The sequence below is a fragment of the Pseudophryne corroboree genome, chromosome 5 (genome assembly GCF_028390025.1).
Source record: "Pseudophryne corroboree isolate aPseCor3 chromosome 5, aPseCor3.hap2, whole genome shotgun sequence".
In the NCBI taxonomy this organism is placed as follows: domain Eukaryota; kingdom Metazoa; phylum Chordata; class Amphibia; order Anura; family Myobatrachidae; genus Pseudophryne; species Pseudophryne corroboree.
The window spans coordinates 39,531,413-39,556,483 of NC_086448.1; the positions used below are offsets into that span (position 1 = coordinate 39,531,413).

The window sequence follows — 25,071 nt, forward strand, 5'->3', positions numbered from 1 at the left end:
TCAGTGCACTGACTCCACATGGACCCCCTTCTCTCCATGGCTACGTAGGCTCCGGCACTGTGCCGGAGTCTACTGTGTATGAGCATGTCTCCGGGAACATGGAGCCTGCCATTGTCCGGAGACAAATTTCGTACTGCATATGCGTGGTGGCCATTTTTGGTGGAATTTTTGTCGCTGCTGAGGTACGTATTACAACAACATGTGTGCAATGTGTGCAGTGTGGGACCCACCTGGACCCAGGGACCTGTGTGCACCGCACACACTGCACCCATGATAGAAACGCCAATGGAGCTACACATATGACAGTTAGGAGCTGATTGGGTGGAGCACCATTTATCATACACAATGAGTTAACTTTCACAAGGAGATTTATCACTCGTTGATAACTTAGTCCCTATGTACTATGTACCTCCAAGCATCTATTACCGTTGCCGAGCGGTGATGTCCCGTCAGGGAGGCGGTGGCATCTGAGGCATTACCCACAATGCACTGAAGCAGCTCCTCCTCAACCCCTTTCCTCCCACTCTCCGTCTTCTACTCTCTGACCACTTCCTCCAGCTCTCCGCCCCCTCCTTCCTGGAGGAAGTGGCCTCTGACCCCTTCCTCCAGCTCTCCGCCCCCCCTCCTTCCTGGAGGAAGTGGCCTCTGACCACCTCCTCCAGCTTTCCGCCCCCTCCTTCCTGGAGGAAGTGGCCTCTGACCACTTCCTCCAGCTCTCCGCCCCCTCCTTCCTGCTCTCTTGAGTCTGCATTGAGCCCTCATTGGCCTGCGAACGGAGGAGCAGAAGACGAGTGCTGTCAAGCAAAAGAACCCTGGCGCTCACCACATGTCACATTAGTGTTAAATACCAGCAGCTGTTAGGGAATTAGCACTGCATGCGGCAGTGAGAGTGGGCGCCATATTGTATCTGCTTTTTGTAATGTTGATCAATGGAGCCATTAATGCCCTAAAAGAAAAAAATAACCAAATTCTCCCCCGATAAAGCTGCTGGTTTATCAACGAGTTTTATCAGGCGCAACGAGTCTTAAAACTCTTTGCATATGATAAATGGTGCCCCAGCCAATCAGCTCCCAACTGTTATTTTGCAAACACGTGACAGGAGCTGATTGGCTAGAGCAAGTACTAAAACTTGTTGCACATAATAAAACTCTCTGTATAGAATAAGGGTTGAACTGCTTGATTATACTGTTACACATCTGTATAATAATTGAGGATGGCCTGTCCCATCTCCAATATAATGGCTAATGGCTCCTCCTGCATAGGAAGGAGAGAAGGAGACCACAGAAAGGGTGAACCAAAGGTGAGATGTATGAGCCTGGGGTAATCAGCCAGGGTAAGTGTAGGCGGTTGGGACCAGGGGCGTTTTAAGAGAGGAGGGGACCCCTCTCCGTCGTGGGCTCCCTCCTCTCCGGCAGCGGTCTCCGGGAACATGGCGAACCACTGCTGCCATTTTCCGAGTGATTTGTGCCCGCACAGCAGTGCCACCGTCGCGGGACTCCGGAGGGGTAAGTATAATGTATGGGTGCAGTGTGTGCGGTGCGGGCCCCCCCTGGCCCAGGGGCCTGCATGCACCGCACACACTGCACCCATTGTAGAAACACCTATGGTTGGGACAGAAAGAGAACCATCAACTCTTTGAATGACAGGTCCATTATGCTAATTTCAAAAAACGTAATTATTGTATGCTCTTGGGCAAGCGTAGTATTACATTGTGTCTGGCAAGGACTATCTGCTTTAATGTGTACAGGTGAAAACTAGTAAACTCCACCGTGCAGTGTCGGACTGGGGCATGAACGGCCCACCAGGGGAATGCAGTGGTAGAGGCCCATGTTAAGGGGTGTGGCCAATCTCCAGAGGGGGTGTGGCCAGCCACCACAGAGGCTTGGCTAACTATTAGAGAGTGCATGTCTAGGCTCCTTGATAAATATATATAGTATGCATGATAATGTACCAGATTAATAACAGCAATGCACTGTAAAAAATACACCACAGTCCTGTGCAGTATAATGTAACATAAATATAATACATAATTCAAGTGCACAGTCTGAAACCTTATCCCTAGATGAGGAGATGGGCCCCAAGGCAGTGAGCAGCTTCCGATGATCACAATGATATACAGCATGCCTATATTCTGTGTGTGACTGCAACTGTACTGTATCTGCATACAAAATTCTCTGCTACAGTGTTTTCATGGAAAGCAAATCATTTGATTATTTTCATGGAAAACACTCTAACATGGGATTTCAATCAGCAGAAGCTGCTCGTGCGTCCTTTTACATTAACACCCACCCTCCCGCGTTTGCCTATGGGTGCAATATGAAGTCACAGATCAAGCACAACTTTGCGTGGCGTGATGCATGTCGTGGCTTATCGGTCTGCTGTCTTTTCCCCTTTTCCCCAGGTTAGCGTCTGAGTTACACACAGTGATTGCACACAACCCCAATGACAGTGTCCCGGGTATTTGTGCATTGCACTTTTGTCACAGTAGTGGTGCAACTAAGATGCAAAACTTTGTGTGGCGGGACAGATAGCGTGCCTTCGACGCGTTATCTGTGACGCGCCAAATGGGGTTTGATAGGATAGGTTAGTACGGACACATCTCTATGGTAAATTCAAACCTTCTTTAACCAATGTTGTCATTTTAAAAACAACTTTATTCAAATGATACTGCATGTGTGTCAGTTAATACAAATATAACTTGGAAACATATATTTTGACATGGGAAGAACACACATTGGCCCTCATTCCGAGTTGTTCGCTCGCTAGTTGCTTTTAGCAGCCGTGCAAACGCTAAGCCGCCGCCCTCTTGGAGTGTATTTTAGCTTAGCAGAAGTGCAAACGAAAGGCTCGCAGCGCTGCTACAAAAAGATTGTGCAGTTTCTGAGCAGCTCCAGATCTACTCAGCGCTTGCGATCACTTCAGCCTATTTAGTTCCTGTTTTGACGTCATGAACACGCCCTGCGTTCAGCCAGCCACGCCTGCGTTTCCCCAGGCATGCCTGCGTTTTTACACACACTCCCAGAAAACGGTAAGTTACCTCCCAGAAATGCCCACTTCATGTCAATCTCTCTGCGGCCAGCAGTGCGACTGAAAAGCTTCGCTAGACCTTGTGTGAAACTACATCGGCCGTTGTGAAAGTACGTCGCGCATGCGCATTGTGCCACATACGCATGGGCAGAAGTGCCTGCTTTTTTGCCAAAACGCTGCGCTTCGAACGAAAACAGCTAGCAATCAACTCGGAATGACCACCATTGTGAACTTATTTTAAGTACTCAATTATACAGTATGTTCATCTTATGAATTTATTGATTAAGCCTATGTGTCCCTAATAAGTATGTTTTCTAGTTTTTATCAGGCTAAAGAAAAATTCAGAAAACATGTGAAGTTTGAAGGTTTCCTGTACAGTGACCTCTCCATGCTTGCTTCTGATATACCGTATTTTCCACCAGAGGAAGACCACCCAGAAGACGGAATTCATCTTGTGGTCTGCGTACATGGTCTAGATGGTGATATATTTTATTTAAATATAAAACAAAACATCAATTTAATATGACATGAGGTCATAAGGTCACCTACTAAAGGTCCATTGGTAGAAATGGTGATTTTTAAGTAATTTGCAATTTAATTTCCCCATCATAGGGGGTCATTCCGAGTTGATCGCTAGTGGCCGTTGTTCGCAGCGCAGCGATCAGGCTAAAAATCGGCATTTCTGCGCAATGCACAGACGCGTCGTACGGGTACAATGAGCATTGTGGGTTTGCACAGAGTATTACGAAGATTCCAGTCGCACGGCCGAACGCAGGAAGATTGACATGAAGTGGGCGTTTCTAGGTGTCAACTGACTGTTTTCAGGGAGTGCTTAGAAAAACGCAGGCGTGCCAGGAAAAAATGCAGTCGTGGCTGAGCGAACGCTGGGTCGGTGTGTGACGTCAAAAGCCGTCCCTCCGTCGTTAGAATCAACGCACACAAAGAGTAACTACAGGGCTGGTCTTGTTTTGCACAAAATTATTTTGCGGGCGCTATGCTGCACAGGCGTTTACACTTCTGCAAAGCGAAAAATACACTCTCCAGTGGGCGGCGACAATGCGTTTGCGCGGCTGCTAAAAACTGCTAGCGCGCGATCAACTCGGAATGACCCCCATAGACTCTATTAAAGGCAAACAGGCATCACTCAATCACCAATTTCAAACTACGAAACATAGAACAGGTGAATCCATGGAAGATTGATTTAGTTAATTGATCTTGAAAATCACCAAAATGTTTTAGCTAGATTCAGGCTCTCGCAATGGAAAAACTGGACCCATTCATTTCATTGTTGCTTCCACAGCAGCCCTAATGAAATGAATGGACACATTGAAATACTATAAATGTGAAATTCAATTTTCCATTACTAGTCAAATGGGCTAGTTGATGAACAGTCTGACACCCTCAGAATTCCATGGGAAATCTTTAATTAAGTAATTTATTCATTTCTAAACACTTTGATTATGCTCAATATTGAAAGCCTACTACTATTCCATAAATATAGTTGTGTTCGCTGATGCGCTATAGGCAAAAACTCGCTATTAACGTTGGTTCAAAGAGACTCGTCAGACTGATAATCAGCCCCTCTGTTCCACAATTTTGTGTAAGAGAACTTTTATAAAGCAAAATGACTTCTCTCAACAATAAAACTCTCTTGTTCTGAGCAGGTGATTAAACTCTCCTTAGAGAATATTTTACTGTTCAATACAATCCTATAGAGAAATCATTTTTTGCTAACCACAGAACTGGCCTCATAACATTAAATTAAAAAATAATAAAATTATTTCATCATCCTGAAGTTTCTTCATTAGTTTTGTCGTCCTTCTCTGAACTTAGTTCCATAATAAGTTTTTAATAACGGAGGAGACAAACTTTACTCAGTTTTCAAGGTGAGCTGTGGAAATGAGGACTCGGATTGATTTCGGTACATGATTTAATACAAATCTTGGGCACATTAGGAGACTTTTATTGTGTCACGTTGTAGAGTGATAAGAAGAAAGTTTAGTCCTGAACAGTTTTTGTCAGCGCTATTTTTCAGCAGGAACAAGTAGGAACTGAGTTCCTGAACCTCTCATTAAATATGACATCATCAGGAACTGAGTTCCTGAACCTCTCATTAAATATGACATCATCAGGAACTGAGTTCCTGAACCTCTCATTAAATGATGACATCATCAGGAACTAAGTTCCTGAACCTCTCATTAAATGATGACATCATCATGAACTGGGTTCCTGAACCTGTCCTGGGCCAAAATGTATTTTCTCTAACGTCCTAAGTGGATGCTGGGGACTCCGTCAGGACCATGGGGAATAGCGGCTCCGCAGGAGACAGGGCACAAAAATAAAGCTTTAGGATCAGGTGGTGTGCACTGGCTCCTCCCCCTATGACCCTCCTCCAAGCCTCAGTTAGGTTTTTGTGCCCGTCCGAGCAGGGTGCAATCTAGGTGGCTCTCCTAAAGAGCTGCTTAGAAAAAGTTTTTTAGGTTTTTTATTTTCAGTGAGTCCTGCTGGCAACAGGCTCACTGCATCGAGGGACTTAGGGGAGAGAATTTCAACTCACCTGCGTGCAGGATGGATTGGCTTCTTAGGCTACTGGACACCATTAGCTCCAGAGGGAGTCGGAACACAGGTCTCACCCTGGGGTTCGTCCCGGAGCCGCGCCGCCGACCCCCCTTACAGATGCTGAAGATTGAAGGTCCGGAAACAGGCGGCAGAAGGCTCTTCAGTCTTCATGAAGGTAGCGCACAGCACTGCAGCTGTGCGCCATTGTTGTCACACACTTCACACCAAGCGGTCACGGAGGGTGCAGGGCGCTGCTGGGGGCGCCCTGGGCAGCAATATTTAATACCTTTATGGCAAAAGAATACATCACATATAGCCATTGAGGCTATATGTATGTATTTAACCCATGCCAGTTATCTAAAACTACGGGAGAAAAGCCCGCCGAAATAGGGGGCGGGGCTTATTCTCCTCAGCACACAGCGCCATTTTCCTGCTCAGCTCCGCTGTGAGGAAGGCTCCCAGGACTCTCCCCTGCACTGCACTACAGAAACAGGGTAAAACAGAGAGGGGGGGCATTTTTTTGGCGATATTTTGATATATTTAAGCTGCTATAAAGAACAACACTTATATAAGGTTGTTCCCATATATATTATAGCGCTTGGGTGTGTGCTGGCAAACTCTCCCTCTGTCTCCCCAAAGGGCTAGTGGGGTCCTGTCTTCGATAAGAGCATTCCCTGTGTGTCTGCTGTGTGTCGGTACGTGTGTGTCGACATGTATGAGGACGATGTTGGTGTGGAGGCAGAGCAATTGCCGATAATGGTGATGTCACCCCCCAGGGAGTCGACACCGGAATGGATGGCTTTGTTTATGGAATTACGTGATAATGTCAAAACATTACAAAAATCAGTTGACGACATGAGACGGCCGGCAAACCAGTTAGTACCTGCCCAGGCGTCTCAGACACCGTCAGGGGCTGTAAAGCGCCCTTTACCTCAGTCGGTCGACACAGACCCAGACACAGACACTGAATCTAGTGTCGACGGTGATGAAACAAACGTATTTTCAAGTAGGGCCACACGTTATATGATCACGGCAATGAAGGAGGCTTTGCATATCTCTGATACTGCAAGTACCACAAAAAGGGGTATTATGTGGGGGGTGAAAAAACTACCTGTAGTTTTTCCTGAATCAGAGGAATTAAATGATGTATGTGATGAAGCGTGGGTTAACCCAGATAGAAAAATGCTAATTTCAAAAAAGTTATTAGCATTATACCCTTTCCCGCCAGAGGTTAGGGCGCGCTGGGAAACACCCCCTAGGGTGGATAAGGCGCTCACACGCTTATCAAAACAAGTAGCGTTACCGTCTCCTGATACGGCCGCCCTCAGGGATCCAGCTGATAGGAGACTGGAAACTACCCTAAAAAGTATATACACACATACTGGTGTTATACTGCGACCAGCCATCGCCTCAGCCTGGATGTGCAGTGCTGGGGTCGTCTGGTTGGATTCCCTGACTGAAAATATTGATACCCTGGATAGGGACAGTATTTTATTGACTATAGAACAATTAAAGGATGCTTTCCTTTATATGCGAGATGCTCAGAGAGATATTTGCACTCTGGCATCGAGAGTAAATGCGATGTCCATATCTGCCAGAAGGAGTTTATGGACGCGACAGTGGTCAGGTGATGCGGATTCCAAACGACATATGGAAGTATTGCCGTATAAAGGGGAGGAATTATTTGGCGTCGGTCTATCGGATCTGGTGGCCACGGCAACTGCCGGAAAATCCACCTTTTTACCTCAGACCCCCTCCCAACAGAAAAAGACACCGTCTTTTCAGCCGCAGTCCTTTCGGTCCTATAAGAACAAGCGGACAAAAGGACAGTCATATCTGCCTCGGGGCAGAGGAAGGGGTAAGAGAGGGCAGCAAGCAGCCCCTGCCCAGGAACAGAAGCCCTCCCAGGGTTCTGCAAAGCCCTCAGCATGACGCTGGGGCCTTACAAGCGGACTCCGGAGCGGTGGGGGGTCGACTCAAGAATTTCAGCGCACAGTGGGCTTGCTCACAGGTGGACCCCTGGATTCTGCAGGTAGTATCTCAGGGTTACAGGTTGGAATTCGAGAAGTCTTCCCCTCGCCGGTTCCTAAAGTCTGCTTTGCCAACGTCTCCCTCAGACAGGGCGACGGTATTGGAAGCCATTCACAAGCTGTTTTCTCAGCAGGTGATAGTCAAGGTACCCCTCCTACAACAGGGAAAGGGGTATTACTCCACGCTATTTGTGGTACCGAAGCCGGACGGCTCGGTAAGACCTATTCTAAATCTGAAATCTTTGAACCTGTACATACAAAAATTCAAGTTCAAGATGGAGTCACTCAGAGCAGTGATAGCGAATCTGGAAGAAGGGGACTTTATGGTGTCCCTGGACATAAAGGATGCTTACCTACATGTCCCAATTTGCCCTTCACATCAAGGGTACCTCAGGTTCGTGGTGCAAAACTGTCATTATCAGTTTCAGACGCTGCCGTTTGGATTGTCCACGGCACCTCGGGTCTTTACCAAGGTAATGGCCGAAATGATGATTCTTCTGCGAAGAAGAGGCGTATTAATTATCCCTTACTTGGACGATCTCCTGATAAGGGCAAGGTCCAGAGAACAGCTGGAGGACGGAGTAGCACTAACCCAACTAGTGCTGCAACAACACGGGTGGATTCTGAATTTTCCAAAATCTCAGTTGACCCCGGCGACACGTCTGCTGTTCCTGGGAATGATTCTGGACACGGTTCAGAAAAAGGTGTTTCTTCCGGAGGAGAAAGCCAGGGAGTTATCCGAACTTGTCAGGAACCTCCTAAAACCAGGAAAAGTGTCTGTGCATCAATGCACAAGAGTCCTGGGAAAGATGGTGGCTTCTTACGAAGCGATTCCATTCTGCAGATTCCACGCACGAACTTTTCAGTGGGATCTGCTGGACAAATGGTCCGGATCGCATCTGCAGATGCATCAGCGGATAACCTTATCGCCACGGACAAGGGTGTCTCTTCTGTGGTGGTTGCAGAGTGCTCATCTGTTAGAGGGCCGCAGATTCGGCATACAGGACTGGGTCCTGGTGACCACGGATGCCAGTCTGAGAGGCTGGGGAGCGGTCACACAGGGAAGAAACTTCCAGGGAGTATGGTCAAGCCTGGAGATGTCTCTTCACATAAATATACTGGAGCTAAGAGCGATTTACAATGCTCTAAGTCTGGCAAAACCCCTGCTTCAGGGTCAGCCGGTGTTGATCCAGTCGGACAACATCACGGCAGTCGCCCACGTAAACAGACAGGGCGGCACAAGAAGCAGGACAGCAATGGCAGAAGCTGCAAGGATTCTTCGCTGGGCGGAAGATCATGTGATAGCACTGTCAGCAGTATTCATTCCGGGAGTGGACAACTGGGAAGCAGACTTCCTCAGCAGACACGATCTACACCCGGGAGAGTGGGGACTTCATCCAGAAGTCTTCCACATGATTGTGAACCGTTGGGAAAAACCAATGGTGGATATGATGGCGTCCCGCCTCAACAAAAAACTGGACAGGTATTGCGCCAGGTCAAGAGACCCTCAGGCAATAGCTGTGGACGCTCTGGTAACACCGTGGGTGTTCCAGTCAGTGTATGTGTTCCCTCCTCTGCCTCTCATACCAAAGGTACTGAGAATTATACGGCAAAAGGGAGTAAGAACGATACTAGTGGCTCCGGATTGGCCAAGAAGAACTTGGTACCCGGAACTTCAAGAGATGCTCACGGAGGATCCGTGGCCTCTACCTCTAAGACCGGACCTGCTTCAGCAGGGACCGTGTCTATTCCAAGACTTACCGCGGCTGCGTTTGACGGCATGGCGGTTGAACGCCGAATTCTAAGGGAAAAAGGCATTCCGGAAGAGGTCATTCCTACACTGGTAAAAGCCAGGAAGGAGGTGACTGCACAACATTATCACCGCATTTGGAGAAAATATGTTACGTGGTGTGAGGCCAGGAAGGCCCCCACGGAGGAATTTCAACTGGGTCGATTCCTACATTTCCTGCAAACAGGATTGTCTATGGGCCTCAAATTGGGGTCCATTAAGGTTCAAATTTCGGCCCTGTCGATTTTCTTCCAGAAAGAATTGGCTTCAGTTCCTGAAGTCCAGACTTTTGTAAAAGGAGTACTACATATACAGCCCCCGGTTGTGCCCCCAGTGGCACCGTGGGATCTTAATGTAGTCTTGGATTTTCTCAAATCCCATTGGTTTGAGCCGCTCAAATCGGTGGAGTTGAAGTATCTTACATGGAAAGTAACCATGCTACTGGCCCTGGCTTCAGCCAGGAGAGTATCAGAATTGGCGGCTTTATCATATAAGAGCCCATATCTGATTTTCCATACGGACAGGGCAGAACTGCGGACACGTCCTCATTTTCTGCCTAAGGTGGTGTCAGCGTTTCACTTGAACCAGCCTATTGTGGTGCCTGCGGCTACTAACGATTTGGAGGATTCCAAGTTGTTGGACGTGGTCCGGGCATTGAAAATATATATTTCAAGAACGGCGGGAGTCAGAAAGTCTGACTCACTGTTTATATTGTATGCACCCAACAAGATGGGTGCTCCTGCTTCTAAGCAGACGATTGCTCGTTGGATTTGTAGCACAATTCAACTTGCACATTCTGTGGCAGTCTTGCCACAACCTAAATCTGTCAAGGCCCATTCCACAAGGAAAGTGGGCTCATCCTGGGCGGCTGCCCGGGGGGTCTCGGCATTACAACTCTGCCGAGCTGCTACTTGGTCAGGGGCAAACACATTTGCAAAATTCTACAAATTTGATACCCTGGCTGAGGAGGACCTTGAGTTCTCTCATTCGGTGCTGCAGAGTCATCCGCACTCTCCCGCCCGTTTGGGAGCTTTGGTATAATCCCCATGGTCCTGACGGAGTCCCCAGCATCCACTTAGGACGTTAGAGAAAATAAGAATTTACTTACCGATAATTCTATTTCTCGTAGTCCGTAGTGGATGCTGGGCGCCCATCCCAAGTGCGGATTGTCTGCAATACTTGTACATAGTTATTGTTACAAACAAATTCGGGTTGTTATTGTTGTGAGCCGTCTGTTCAGAGGCTCCTACGTTTGTCATACTGTTAACTGGGTTCAGATCACAAGTTATACGGTGTGATTGGTGTAGCTGGTATGAGTCTTACCCGGGATTCAATATCCTTCCTTATTGTGTACGCTCGTCCGGGCACAGTATCCTAACTGAGGCTTGGAGGAGGGTCATAGGGGGAGGAGCCAGTACACACCACCTAATCCTAAAGCTTTTTTTTTGTGCCCTGTCTCCTGCGGAGCCGCTATTCCCCATGGTCCTGACGGAGTCCCCAGCATCCACTACGGACTACGAGAAATAGAATTATCGGTAAGTAAATTCTTATTTTCCATAAGATAAGTTTTATTTTAATGTCCATTGTGAGTGCCTTCTTTTCTAAAAACGATATATCATCTATCTATTTATAACTTTTTTAATAGCTCCTCCCCCAGACCTCATAGTTCCTGAATCTATTTTTCAAAATAATACTGGTGTAACTGGCACTGCTGGGGGCATTGTGTAACTGGCACTGCTGGGGGCATTTTGTAACTGGCACTGCTGGGGGCATTGTGTAACTGGCACTGCTGGGGGCATTTTGTAACTGGCACTGCTGGGGGCATTGTGTATCTGGCACTGCTGGGGCATTGTGTAACTGGCACTGCTGGGGGCATTTTGTGTAACTGGCACTGCTGGGGGCATTGTGTAACTGGCACTGCTGGTGTCATTGTGCATCTGTTACTGCTGGTGTCATTGTGCAACTAGCACTGCTGGGGGCATTGTGCATCTGTCACTGCTGGTGTCATTGTGCAACTAGCACTGCTGGGGGCATTGTGTAACTGGCACTGCTGGGGGCATTGTGTATCTGGCACTGCTGGGGGCATTGTGTAACTGGCACTGCTGGGGGCATTGTGTAACTGGCACTGCTGGGGGCATTGTGTATCTGGCACTGCTGGGGCATTGTGTAACTGGCACTGCTGGGGGCATTTTGTGTAACTGGCACTGCTGGGGGCATTGTGCATCTGGCACTGCTGGTGTCATTGTGCAACTAGCACTGCTGGGGGCATTGTGTATCCGGCACTGCTGGGGGCATTGTGTAACTGGCACTGCTTTGGGCATTGTGTATCTGGCACTGCTGGGGGCATTGTGTATCTGGCACTGCTGGGGGCATTGTGCAACTAGCACTGCTGGTGTCATTGTGCAACTAGCACTGCTGGGGGCATTGTGTATCTGGCACTGCTGGGAGCATTGTGTAACTGGCACTGCTGGGAGCATTGTGTAACTGGCACTGTTGGGGGCATTATGTGTATCTGGCACTACTGGTGGCATTATGTGTATATACTGTATGGTATAACTCAGGGCATTTTTTTTAAGTGTATGTACCAATTGATGCCCCACCCCTTTGGTAGCTCCACCCACATCACCACTCACCTCTGCCCCGCCCACAGTTCCTGAACTTATTTTCTTACAAAAATAGCACTGGTTTTAATAATATTTGGGAGGTGCATTTCAGAAGGGTCTGGGTACTTGTTATCACTCATCGTCTGATGCTGTTTGGGTCAGATGTAGCAAACATTAATTTGAAGTCTCAGCAAGTCATGATTAATATTAATGCTTGTAACCACTAAATTAGGTTGATAATGAGCAAGTGGTCTCACTGCAAAAGCAACGCCCAGCACCAGTCTGGGTTGTTCAAACAATATCAGGGCCAGGGCCAGATTAAGGTCTGTGGGGGCCCCTGGGCAACAAACTTGAGGGGGCCCCTATGAATAAAATTATCAAAGATGAAAAATGGTGTCCTGGGTCCAGGAATGCCATTCCCATTTTATTTATATATATATATATATATATATATATATATTGTGACAAGAACACTGGGATAATGTTTGAGGGCAGGTATGTTTGTCCCAGGTTCTTGTCTTACATGTTTTAGAAAATGAAAACTTCTAGGAAAATGCTTTTGTTTTGTTAGAACCTTTTCAGTTTGCTGGAAAAGCTGGATAAGGGCCCTGAGAGAGAGATAGGGCGAGTTCCAGACATTGGGCCCAGTTCGGATCTTTGGCCTCACAGAGGGCTAATCAGGGCTTTCAGCTGTGCAAGAGTCTTATAGGGCTTCTAGCCTGATTAATGTGTGCAGACTGCCTGGGAAGACTGCAGGATCTCTGTGAGAGAAACACGCTTCCTGATACAAGTGAGCTATACAGTGTTTACTGGAGAACTCTGTGTTTTTGTTTAGTGATAGTTAGGAACATCTTGTGTTTAGTTAGTGCCAGACAGGCAAGGTATTTTCTTTTGGTGTTTGTTTTATTTTCTGTATAATAAAACTGGCTGGGGCCAGTTGTACCGGAAACTGGACTTGTGTGGTTCCTCAGCTGCATTTACCCCAGGAAACGGCACCTTGTACCCTTACAGTGTTACAACTTGGTGGAGAATGCGAGCATGCCGTTCTGCGCATAGGTGAAAGCAGCAGCTTTGTGAGGCCTGCAGAAAACGGTGGTTTATGCAGATACAGCCCAGTGTGAAGTTACTGAGACTCGCCCTGAGGATTTGATATATGTCCTGGGTGAAAGCAGCTACAAAGCCGCCTGAAAAGTCTGTCGACATGGAGGAACTGCTCAAAGCCTTGCTGCAAGCTACAGCGGCTCAGCAGGAGGCAAACACATAGCAGCAGGTGGCAATGGAGGAAAATTGGAGACTACAGCGAGAGGCCTTAACAGAAGTGATGCAGAGCCTTGCAGCCCGGATTGGAGATATGGCCGTCAGTGCTCCGACCAGCTCTAGTTCTATACGGGCCAGTCACTTCCTGCAGAAAATGACAGAGGCTGATGATGTGGAGGCCTACCTGACCACGTTTGAAAGGACTGCCGAGCGTGAGAACTGGCCGAAAGCACAGTGGGCCGGTCTGCTGGCACCTTTTCTGTCAGGTGAGCCCCAAAAAGCGTACTTTGATTTAAGCCCTGCTGAGGCTCGGGACTATGATAAACTAAAGACTGAGATCCTGACCCGCCTGGGAGTCACGCTGTCGGTACGAGCACAACGGGTGCACCATTGGGTGTACACCATGGAGAAGCCTCCTCACTCCCAGATGCATGACCTTATTCAGCTAACAAAAAAATGGTTACAGCCAGAGACATTAACTGGTCCCCAGATGGTTAAAAGAGTCGTCATGGACCGCTACTTGAGATCTTTGCCCATGGTCCTGCGCAAGTGGGTGAGCCATGGAAACCCGGGTACTGCTGACCAATTAGTGGACATGGTAGAGAGGTATTTGGCAGCAGAGGAACTACTGATGACCACCCAGCAACCCATAGATCCTCGACAGCGCCCTTCTGTAAAGACTGGTAAGACTGTTCCGTGGGAAAACGTTGCTGGGCGGTTAAGAGAACGCAAGGCTGGAGAGACTGTAAACACTGGCCCTGGAGACAGGCCAATGGGACTAGAACGGTCTATGCTGCCCAAACGGGTTGATAATAGTGTGGTTAAATGTTTTAGGTGTGGTATGCCAGGTCATGTTATTGCCAAATGGCCAGTCACGCAAGAACCCATGCAATGTGATGCTGCCTTTGAATGTCGCAGAATGTCTTTCTTTGCTACTGTAGGTTAGCCTGTACTGTGGTACCTTCACCTGAGCTGGAAAAACAAATGTGTGATGTGTTCTTAGAGGGTAACCGGGTAGAGGCCTTGCTAGATTCAGGAAGTTTAGTTACCCTCGTGAAAGCTGGGTTAGTGAACCCCTTAAAGGTCCAGCAAATACCTATAGGGGTAACTTGCATACATGGGGACACCCAACATTATGTCACTGCTGAAGTGAATATAGAAACTTGTTGTGGGTCAGCAATTGTTAAAGTAGGACTGGTCCCCACCTTGGTGCATGAGGCCATAATAGGGAGGGATTTTCCTCATTTTTGGAAACTGTGGGAATCACGGTTATCAACAGATGTGAGAAGTGAAGAGCCAGTTGATAATACCAGTGATTTTATGGATGTACGTGTGTCTTCGGAACTTTCTGACCCTTTGCCTTTTGCTAGTTTGGCTGGGGAAGTGACAGATGGGGAGTCCAGTGAGGACCCTCTTGCTGGGAACAGAGACATAGTAGTTAGAACTGAAAGCGTGCCTGACCTGGAGGTAAAGAAGGATCTGTTTGCGTCTGAACAGTTAAAGGATCCTACCCATAGGTGTGCGCAGGGGGGGTGCCTGGTGCGCACAGGCACCCCCTAATGTCTGGCACCTCGATCTCACATGCCTGATGCAGCGATCGCCGAGCAGGCTGATTACTGTCCCCTCTGCGCTGCACCCTGTCAGGACAGCATTACTGACCAGACGCCTGGGTTAAACAAGGATGCCACCGCCCACCCGTCACACCCGCCACATGCCCACCTCTCTCCTTCTATGCTATGCCAACTCCAGACACTGATGAGGATCAGCATGCAGCCAGCGTTCCTCTTAGGAAGACAAATTCAATACTGGCAGGCGGCCGGCAGCAGCATTGACATGTCACTCGTTTTTCCAGCAGCAGCAGTACTAGTCTGCGACTGTCAGTGTCAGTGAGTGACTGACTTGTAAGTAAGCTGCTGCAGCTTGCAGGGGAAAGAGAGGGGCAGCCAGACCAGGCTGAGGAGGAGTAGTGTAATTGCAGTGAGTGCCATCATGGGTGTTTGTTTGGAGCACACCACAACATCTGACAATGTATCTGCTTTATTAGGAATGGCACAAGGGTGGATATTTTATATTGCGTTGACGTCAATAAATGGTGCTAGACATGCCCAAAAGGCGGTGCTAGACACAGCCCTCCGACAGTGCACCCCCTAATAAAATGTGCTGCGCACGCCTATGATCCTACCTTAATAAAGGCTAGAGAGAATGTTAAGGTTGTTAATGGGGAACCTGTGGTACCAGGTGACAGGGTTACGTATCCCCACATGGCCATCTGTAATGAGCTCTTGTACCACATTGTCAAAAGGGGTGAGGATGTGGTGGAACAGCTGGTAGTTCCACAGCCTTATCGGAGAACGGTACTAGATTTAGCTCATAGTCACGTTACCGCAGGATATTTAGGGGCAGAAAAAACCACTGAAAGAGTTTTACAAAGGTTCTTTTGGCCAGGGGTTTATAAAGAAGTGTCTGAATATTGTTCTTCCTGTCCTGAATGCCAGTATCATGCCCCTAGACCCCATTTCAGGAGCCCACTAGTTCCCATGCCTATTATAGAGGTCCCGTTTGACAGAATAGCCATGGATCTCGTGGGGCCCTTGTTAAAGTCTGCTCGGGGCCATCAGTATATCCTGGTAATTATGGACAATGCCACTCGATATCCTGAGGCTGTCCCTTTACGCACTATCACAACCAAGGCAATAGCTAGGGACAGTGACGGAACCAGGGGGGGGGGGGGGGGGGCACGCGGGCCCGTGCCCCACTGCCCCCCCTGTCGTGTCTGGCACTTACAAAAAAAAAAAAAAACAGTCCCTTTAAAAAAGAAGCGGCGGCGCTGTTCACTGGTGCCCGCCGCGATGAAGGGCCCAGTGGCAGCGGCAGCAGTATTAATGAGTCAGAGAGACTCATTACAGTACGCTGCAGCCGGCTGTAGCAAAGCCGGAAGACTCGGAGGGGAGGCTTTCCCCTTCTCTCTCCTCCCCTCCTCCACGATCGACAGCCGCTGGTGCTTGGCTCGGCCTGCACATGAATTAAGCAGGCAACTCGCCAGCACCTGGACTTGGTGGGGCAGCAGCATGCCCCATGGGCATAAGGTCAGTGAGTGGGCATTTAATGAGAGGGAATCTGGTGCAGCCATATAGATTTGTGTATATGTGTGTATATATATATATATATATATATATATATATACACATGCTGTTTGTTTGTGTGTGTGTGTGTGTGTGTATATATATATATATATATATATACTGTATTTACACACATACTGTTTGTATATGTATATATATATATATATATATATATATATATACTGTATTTACACACCTACTGTTTGTATATATATATATATATATATATATATATATATATATATATTTATTTACCTGGGCACTCAGTTGCAGCACTGGGATGCACTTGTGCTTTATTAATTCTAAAGGTGGGTACATACTGGAAGATATATCTGTCGATCGATTGATCTGCAGATATATCTATGGACGGATCAGGCAGTGTGCTGTGCATACACACTGCCCGATCCGTCGGGGACTGACGTCATGAGTTGGGCGGGGGTGTACACATGCCCGCCCATTTCAGCTGTCAATCACCGCCGGCCGCCGCAGCATGTGTCCGACCGCCCGTACACACACAGCGACGCGCCAATATATCAGTATATATATATTGGCCGTCGGCTGTGCTCCGGGGCCGACGCTATACGTCTGTGAACGGCGGAGTTCACAGACGTATCGGCCGTACACACTGGCCGACAGACCCGCGATATATCGGCCGTTCAAGAGAACGCCCAATATATCGGCCAGTGTGTACCCACCTTTAGATAGGGTATATTAGGCTGTTTGCTGGGTTCAGGAGCCCCTGCCCCCCCCCCACACTCCACCCCCCCACCACACTCTCTCTCTCTCTTTCTTGTTCTCTCTCCTCTCAGTTATTGTGTTAAGCTTCCATGTTTTCTTCTGTCTGTTTCCCCAGCGATACTTTCCCTTCATGTCTCTGTAAACCTCACTACAAATGTCTCACTACTCCCTCCTACAGAGACCTTAGGTACCCACTGCCTCTCCTTGTCCGCCTCTCCTTGTTACCCACTGCCACCTCCCCCTGGCATCACCCACTTTTTCCTCATCACCCTTTCCCCGGTGTTACCCACACTGCCTCTCACTGTCACACTCTCTCTGCCTCTCCGTCTCTCCTTCACCCACTGCCTCACCCTCTTCCTCTCCTCTGCGTCACTATAAACCCATCACCCTCTCTCTTCTGTCACTCTCTGCCTCTCCAAAGTGTCACCCTCTTCCTGTCTTACGAATATGACATTCCCTTTGAGGCCATGACCCTTGTTGATAGGTCATGCCCTTGTTGTGAGGCCATGCGCACCTTCATGGGACCGCACGCCGAAGGCGTGCAAGTGGTGCCCCCCCTGTCATTTTTTCCTGGATCCGCCCCTGGCTAGGGAGCTGGTGCAGGTTTTTAGTAGAGTGGGAATACCAAAAGAAATTTTGACTGACCAAGGTACTCTATTTATGTCAAGGATCATGAAAGAATTGTGCAAATTATTTAAGGTCACTCACCTCAGGACGTCCATCTACCATCCCCAAACTGACGGCTTGGTGGAAAGGTTTAATAAAACATTAAAAAGTATGTTAAAAAAGGTTGTTGAGAGAGATGGGAAAAACTGGGATTGTTTGTTGCCCTACTTGTTAATGGCCATCAGAGAAGTTCCTCAGTCCTCTACGAGGTTTTCTCCATTTGATTTGTTGTATGGTAGACACCCTAGAGGGCTGTTGGACATTGCCAGAGAGACGTGGGAAGGACAGCCCACTCCTTATAGAAGCGTTATTGAACATGTAACACAAATGCAGGATAGGATTGCAGCCGTGGTACCTATTGTCAGAGAGCACATGGAACAGGCCCAAAGTGCTCAACAGAGGGTCTATAACCGGAGTGCCAAGATACGGGAATTTGCTCCTGGAGATAGAGTTCTTGTTTTGGTACCCACTGTGGAAAGCAAATTCCTAGCTAAATGGCAGGGTCCATTTGAGATTAGGGAAAAAGTGAATGAGGTTAATTACAAAGTATACCAGCCGGGAAAGAGAAAACCCGAACAAATCTACCATGTTAACTTAATCAAACCCTGGAAAGATAGGTTGTCTCTGTCAGCGGAGTCTTGCCCTTCGGTGTCTTCACCTCGGTTGCTTCCCGCAGTAAAGGTGTCCGAGACATTATCAGCTGATCAGAACAATCAGGTTAAAGAATTTCTCATCCAAAATAGGGAGATATTTTCAGAGCTGCCTGGCCAAACGACCATAATAAAACATGACATTGTCACAGAACCAGGGGTCAGGGTTCATTTAAAGCCATATAGGATTCCTGAAGCTCAGCGAGAAGCTGTTTCTAAAGAAGTTAAAACCATGTTAGAACTTGGAGTCATAGAGGAATCTAACAGTGAGTGGTCCAGTCCCATAGTTCTCATCCCGAAGCCCGACGGTAGCATACGCTTCTGTAATGACTTTCGTAAGTTAAATGAGGTGTCCAAGTTTAACGCATACCCCATGCCCCGTGTGGATGAGCTTATAGAAAGGCTGGGAACAGCCAGGTTTCTCACCACATTGGACCTGACCAAAGGTTACTGGCAAGTACCTTTATCTGATAGCGCAAAAGAAAAAACAGCCTTTTCGGTTCCGGAGGGGCTGTACCAGTATAAGATGTTACCTTTTGGGTTGCAACGGGCGATGGATAAAATTTTGAGGCCCCATAGAAAATATGCAGCTGCCTATTTGGATGATGTGGTAATTCACAGTACAGACTGGGGGTCCCATTTGGTTAAAGTACAAGCAGTACTGGACTCAGAGAGGCAGGGTTAACTGCTAACCCAAATAAGTGCTGCCTCGCAATGGAGGAGGTCAAATACTTGGGCTTCACCATAGGCAGAGGTCTGATTAGGCCCCAATTGAATAAAATTGATGCTATTCAAAACTGGCCTCGTCCAGTGAATAAAAAACAGGTAAGGGCTTTTTTGGGAATAACTGGGTACTATAGATGGTTTATTCCCAATTTTGCGGCCACAGCGGTGCCGTTGTCAGACCTTACCAAAGGGAAGCAGTCAAATATGGTGAAATAGAACCCTGATGCAGAAAAAGCGTTCCAAGCGTTAAAAGTGGCTTTGTGTTCACAACTGGTATTGATAACACCAGATTTTTCAAAAGAATTTGTGGTACAGACAGATGCCTCAGAGGTAGGGATAGGGGCTGTGTTGTCCCAAACCAGAGATGGGGACGAACACCCTATCATTTATTGAGTAGGAAACACAATGAGCATGAAAAAAGGTATGCCATTGTGGAAAAGGAGGCTTTGGCCATTAAGTGGGCACTAGATACCTTGAGATATTACCTCTTGGGTAGACAATTCAGACTAGTGACAGATCATGCCCCTTTAAAATGGATGTATGTGAATAGAGGCAAGAATGCTCGTGTAACTAGATGTTTTCTAGCGTTGCAGGATTTTAAGTTTACTGTCGAACATAGACCGGTTACACAATTGGCCAACGCAGATGCATTGTCCCGCATCTTCTGTTTGGGGGCTACAAGTGTTCCGGCCCCTAGGTCGAAACAGGGGAGGGGGATATGTGACAAGAACACTGGGATAGTGTTTGAGGGCAGGTATGTTTGTCCCAGGTTCTTGTCTTACATGTTTTAGAAAATGAAAACTTCTAGGAAAATGCTTTTGTTTTGTTAGAACCTTTTCAGTTTGCTGGAAAAGCTGGATAAGGGCCCTGAGAGAGAGATAGGGCGAGTTCCAGACATTGGGCCCAGTTTGGATCTTTGGCCTCACAGAGGGCTAATCAGGGCTTTCAGCTGTGCAAGAGTCTTATAGGGCTTCTAGCCTGATTAATGTGTGCAGACTGCCTGGGAAGACTGCAGGATCTCTGTGTGAGAGAAACACGCTTCCTGATACAAGTGAGCTATACAGTGTTTACTGCAGAACTCTGTGTTTTTGTTTAGTGATAGTTAGTTAGGAACATCTTGTGTTTAGTTAGTGCCGGACAGGCAAGGTATTTTCTTTTGGTGTTTGTTTTATTTTCTGTATAATAAAACTGGCTGGGGCCAGTTGTACCGGAAACTGGACTTGTGTGGTTCCTCAGCTGCTGCGTGCTGCCATATACCCCAGGAAACGGCACCTTGCACCCTTACAGTGTTACAATATATATATATAGTGTTATATGGTAAATCAGCTGCGCCTTCAGTATACTAAGGTAACTTATCAAAGTGTCCTCAAATAGTAACTTCATATGCGTACCAGACACACAGGGAATGTTTGCTTTTCAAAGGTTTCTTTACATCAAATGTCTTCTTCTTTGTTAACCTCCTCCTCTCATATCCGTCCAGATATTGGCATGGTATTCCACGCGTGTGGGGAATGGGAGACAGTGGATCAATAAAGTGCACAGATCGAGGCAAAGTGACACTGTGCTTAACCACTTTCCTGGCATGGTGGCATCAGATGTGACCACACCAGCAAGTGCTCTATCTGACCTGGTGGCACAGGATGCGACCAGTCAGATAGAGAGTGTTAGCAGCGACAGGGGAGAGAAACTTCCCTCCGCTGCTGCTATCAGAGGGACCGGAAGGTCCCCCTGCCTCCCTGCACTCTCCCCCTGTGTCTGCCGTGCTGCCGATCACTGCTGATCGGTCAGCACAGCAGGACCCCCCCCCCTCCAGTGGCTGCAGACAATGGCAGCCGCTGGGGAGAGTAAATGAACCCTCCCAAGCCACCCCCAGACCCCCCCTGCATACCAGCAGGCTGCCCTGGCTTTCAAATTGAAAGCCGCGATAGTCGCAAAGTCCCCGATGTTCCGATGGTCGCAATGTTCCCGATCGATGTTTCGATGTTTGAAATAAAATATTTTAAATTAAAAAAAAAATTTCCTTTTTTTTTTTAACTAAAATAATTTGGGATAGGGTTAAAGTCATGTTCTTCATCTAATTCATTCATAAAAAAAAACGACAATTTCGGAGCAGTTTTCGGCGTAATAAATCGTCAGTTAAGTGGTTAAGGGCCCTCATTCCGAGTTGTTCGCTCGGTATTTTTCATCGCATCGCAGTGAAAATCCGCTTAGTACGCATGCGCAATGTTCGCACTGCGACTGCGCCAAGTAACTTTACTATGAAGAAAGTATTTTTACTCACGGCTTTTTCTTCGCTCCGGCGAACGTAATGTGATTGACAGGAAATGGGTGTTACTGGGCGGAAACACGGCGTTTCAGGGGCGTGTGGCTGAAAACGCTACCGTTTCCGGAAAAAACGCAGGAGTGGCCGGGGAAACGGTGGGAGTGCCTGGGCGAACGCTGGGTGTGTTTGTGACGTCAACCAGGAACGACAAGCACTGAAATGATCGCACAGGCAGAGTAAGTCTGGAGCTACTCTGAAACTGCTAAGTAGTTAGTAATCGCATTATTGCGAATACATCGGTCGCAATTTTATGAAGCTAAGATTCACTCCCAGTAGGCGGCGGCTTAGCGTGTGTAACTCTGCTAAAATCGCCTTGCGACCGATCAACTCGGAATGAGGGCCAATGTGCAAGCATGTGCAAAGAAACGTGCAATAAAGTGCTATAGTGCTATATTGTGCCGAAATAATTCTAAAACGACACCCATCTGGTAATGTGCTTATTTACCACTAATGAAGGTGCAGCACCAATAAAATGAAAATACTCTGGCGGCACTCACGTCTGTCAAGATACAATGTATCCGGATGGAGTCCTCAAAAACATCCATCAAACCAGAGTACCTTAAAACCAAAAAGTGCTGTGCTGCACCTTCATTAGTGGTAAATAAGCACATTACCAGAAGGGTGTCGTTTTAGAATTATTTCGGCACAATATAGCACTTTATTGCACGTTTTAGTGCACCTGCTTGCACATTGGCCCTCCTTCCGAGTTGTTCGCTCGCTAGCTGCTTTTAGCAGCATTGCACACGCTAGGCCGCCGCCCTCTGGGAGTGTATCTTAGAATAGCAGAATTGCGAACGAAAGATTAGCAGAACTGCTACTAAATAATTCCCTGCAGTTTCTGAGTAGCTCCAGACCTACTCCTAGACTGCGATCACCTCAGTCCGTTTAGTTCCTGGTTTGACGTCACAAACACGCCCTGCGTTCGGCCAGCCACTCCCTCGTTTCTCCAAACACTCCCGCGCTTTTCCCTGACACGCCTGCGTTTTTAGCACTCTCCCGGAAAACGCTCAGTTACCACCCAGAAACACCCACTTCCTGTCAATCACTCACCGATCAGCAGTGCGACTGAAAAGCGTTGTACGAACACCAGCAAAACTGCTAAGTTTTTAGTTAAGTAACTTAGCGCATGCGCGCTGCGTACCATGCGCATGCGCATTTTCCACCTAATCGCTGCGTTGCGAAAAACGGCAACGAGCGAACAACTCGGAATGACCACCATTAAGCACAGTGTCACTTTGCCTCGATCTGTGCACTTTATTGATCCACTGTCTCCCATTCCCCACACGCGTGGAATACCATGCCAATATCTGGACGGATATGAGAGGAGGAGGTTAACAAAGAAGACATTTGATGTAAAGACACCTTTGAAAAGCAAACATTCCCTGTGTGTCTGGTACGCATATTAAGTTACTATTTGAGGACACTTTGATAAGTCACCTTAGAACACTGAAGGCGCAGCGGATTTACCATATAACACTATTTACAAATTTGTCCCACTGGAAATCGGACTACTTTGAAATCTGGCTGCTGCCACTGCATCTAGTTTGGAGTGTTTATATGTCTGACTAGCTTTCAGCTAGGGACTATTTATTTGTTCTATTTATGTATTTATTTATTTATATGTTTTAAGGCACCTGAGTTCTTTGAATATAAGGGTCAGCGCTACTTGCACTATATACACACACACATATATATATATATATATATATATATATACTGTGCATATATATATATATATATATATATATTATATATACACATATATATAATATATATGTAAGCCTCCACTGCTGCTTACCTCCGCAGCAGCTCACTCTGTCAGGGTTAGCAGTACCGACGCTCCACTGGGGGGTTGGGTGGGGGGAGACACAGGAAGCATGGGCGTCACAAGCCAGCCGCTGAGTTCAGCGGCACTGAGTGCCTTGACAGGCATACTCAGCTCTTCTGGCCGCGTCGGCTGCTGCCCTAGACAGTCAGAGTCTCTAGAGATTTACCTCATGATCCCGCGAGACTTTGACTACAGTGAAGCTCCTCAGCGGCCGCTGTCAGGTAACAGCTGAGCCGCCGAAGAGAAAAAAACGGAGACAGCTAAAGCTGTACTCTGGTTTTATGTTAATAGCAGTGGGGAGTCTGGGGATAATGTGTGAGGGCCCAGGGACGACTGCCCCTGTCGCCCCTCCCATAATCCGGCCCTGATCAGGGAGGCCTACAACTTGGCTCCTCCTTGCCTGTAGCATGGGGCATAGTTCCCTAATGGAACTGGGGCCACAAAACACATGCTACCAACACATACTGTGGTGCAAGCCAGTTGCCTAATAGCACCGTAGTTCCTATTTATAGGTACCAGGGAAATAGGATCAAAGGTAAAATAGGTCTATATATGGAGCAGTGATAAGAGTTGAGAAGTGAGCTAGTGGAGAAGTTGCCCATGGCAACCAATCAGCTGCTCTGTATAATGTTATAGAATCCAAGAAATTTTCAACAAACAGTTAAAAACCCAGCGCTGCTACCCAAAACACGCACTTATAATCTGGTCCACCTGCAGCTGTCCTATAGAGGTACCTAGTACTGCAGCTGTCCTATAGAGGTACCTAGTACTGCAGCTGTCCTATAGAGGTACCTAGTACTGCAGCTGTCCTGTAGAGGCACCTAGTACTGCAGCTGTCCTATAGAGGTACCTAGTACTGCAGCTGTCCTATAGAGGTACCTAGTACTGCAGCTGTCCTATAGAGGTACCTAGTACTGCAGCTGTCCTATAGAAGTACCTAGTACTGCAGCTGTCCTATAGAAGTACCTAGTACTGCAGCTGTCCTATAGAGGTACCTAGTACTGCAGCTGTCCTATAGAGGTACCTAGTACTGCAGCTGTCCTATAGAGGTACCTAGTACTGCAGCTGTCCTATAGAGGTACCTAGTACTGCAGCTGTCCTATAGAAGTACCTAGTACTGCAGCTGTCCTATAGAAGTACCTAGTACTGCAGCTGTCCTATAGAGGTACCTAGTACTGCAGCTGTCCTATAGAGGTACCTAGTACTGCAGCTGTCCTATAGAGGAACCTAGTACTGCAGCTGTCCTATAGAGGTACCTAGCACTGCAGCTGTCCTAAAGAGGTACCTAGTACTGCAGCTGTCCTATAGAGGTACCTAGTACTGCAGCTGTCCTATAGAAGTACCTAGTACTGCAGCTGTCCTATAGAGGTACCTAGAATTCCTCTTTTGAAAAAACACTTAACAAATGGTACTTTTTAATGTAGGTTAGTAGGGGTAAATGTATGATCTGTCGTTATGGGCGAGAAGCAGTATCAGCGCACATTGGGGGTAATTCCGAGTTGATCGCAGCAGGAATTTTTTTTAACTGTTGGGCAAAACCATGTGCACTGCAGGGGGGGGGGGGCAGATATAACATTTGCAGAGAGAGTTAGATTTGGGTGGGTTATTTTGTTTCTGTGTAAGGTAAATACTGGCTGCTTTATTTTTACACTGCAATTTAGATTGCAGATTGAACACACCACACCCAAATCTATCTCTCTCTGCACATGTTATATCTGCCTCCCCTGCAGTGCACATGGGGGGTCATTCCGAG

The 25,071-nt window shown here is 47.4% G+C and overlaps 1 protein-coding gene across 1 annotated transcript in view; it reads left to right on the forward strand.

Annotated features, from left to right (window-relative positions):
* FAM135B (family with sequence similarity 135 member B) overlaps positions 1-25,071 on the forward strand; it is a 344,975-nt gene that overhangs the window by 256,660 nt on the left and 63,244 nt on the right. Inside the window, exon 14 of the mRNA XM_063921224.1 lies at positions 3,346-3,506. Within this exon, the coding sequence (XP_063777294.1) occupies positions 3,346-3,506 (161 nt within the window). The remainder of the gene's footprint in view (positions 1-3,345; positions 3,507-25,071) is intronic.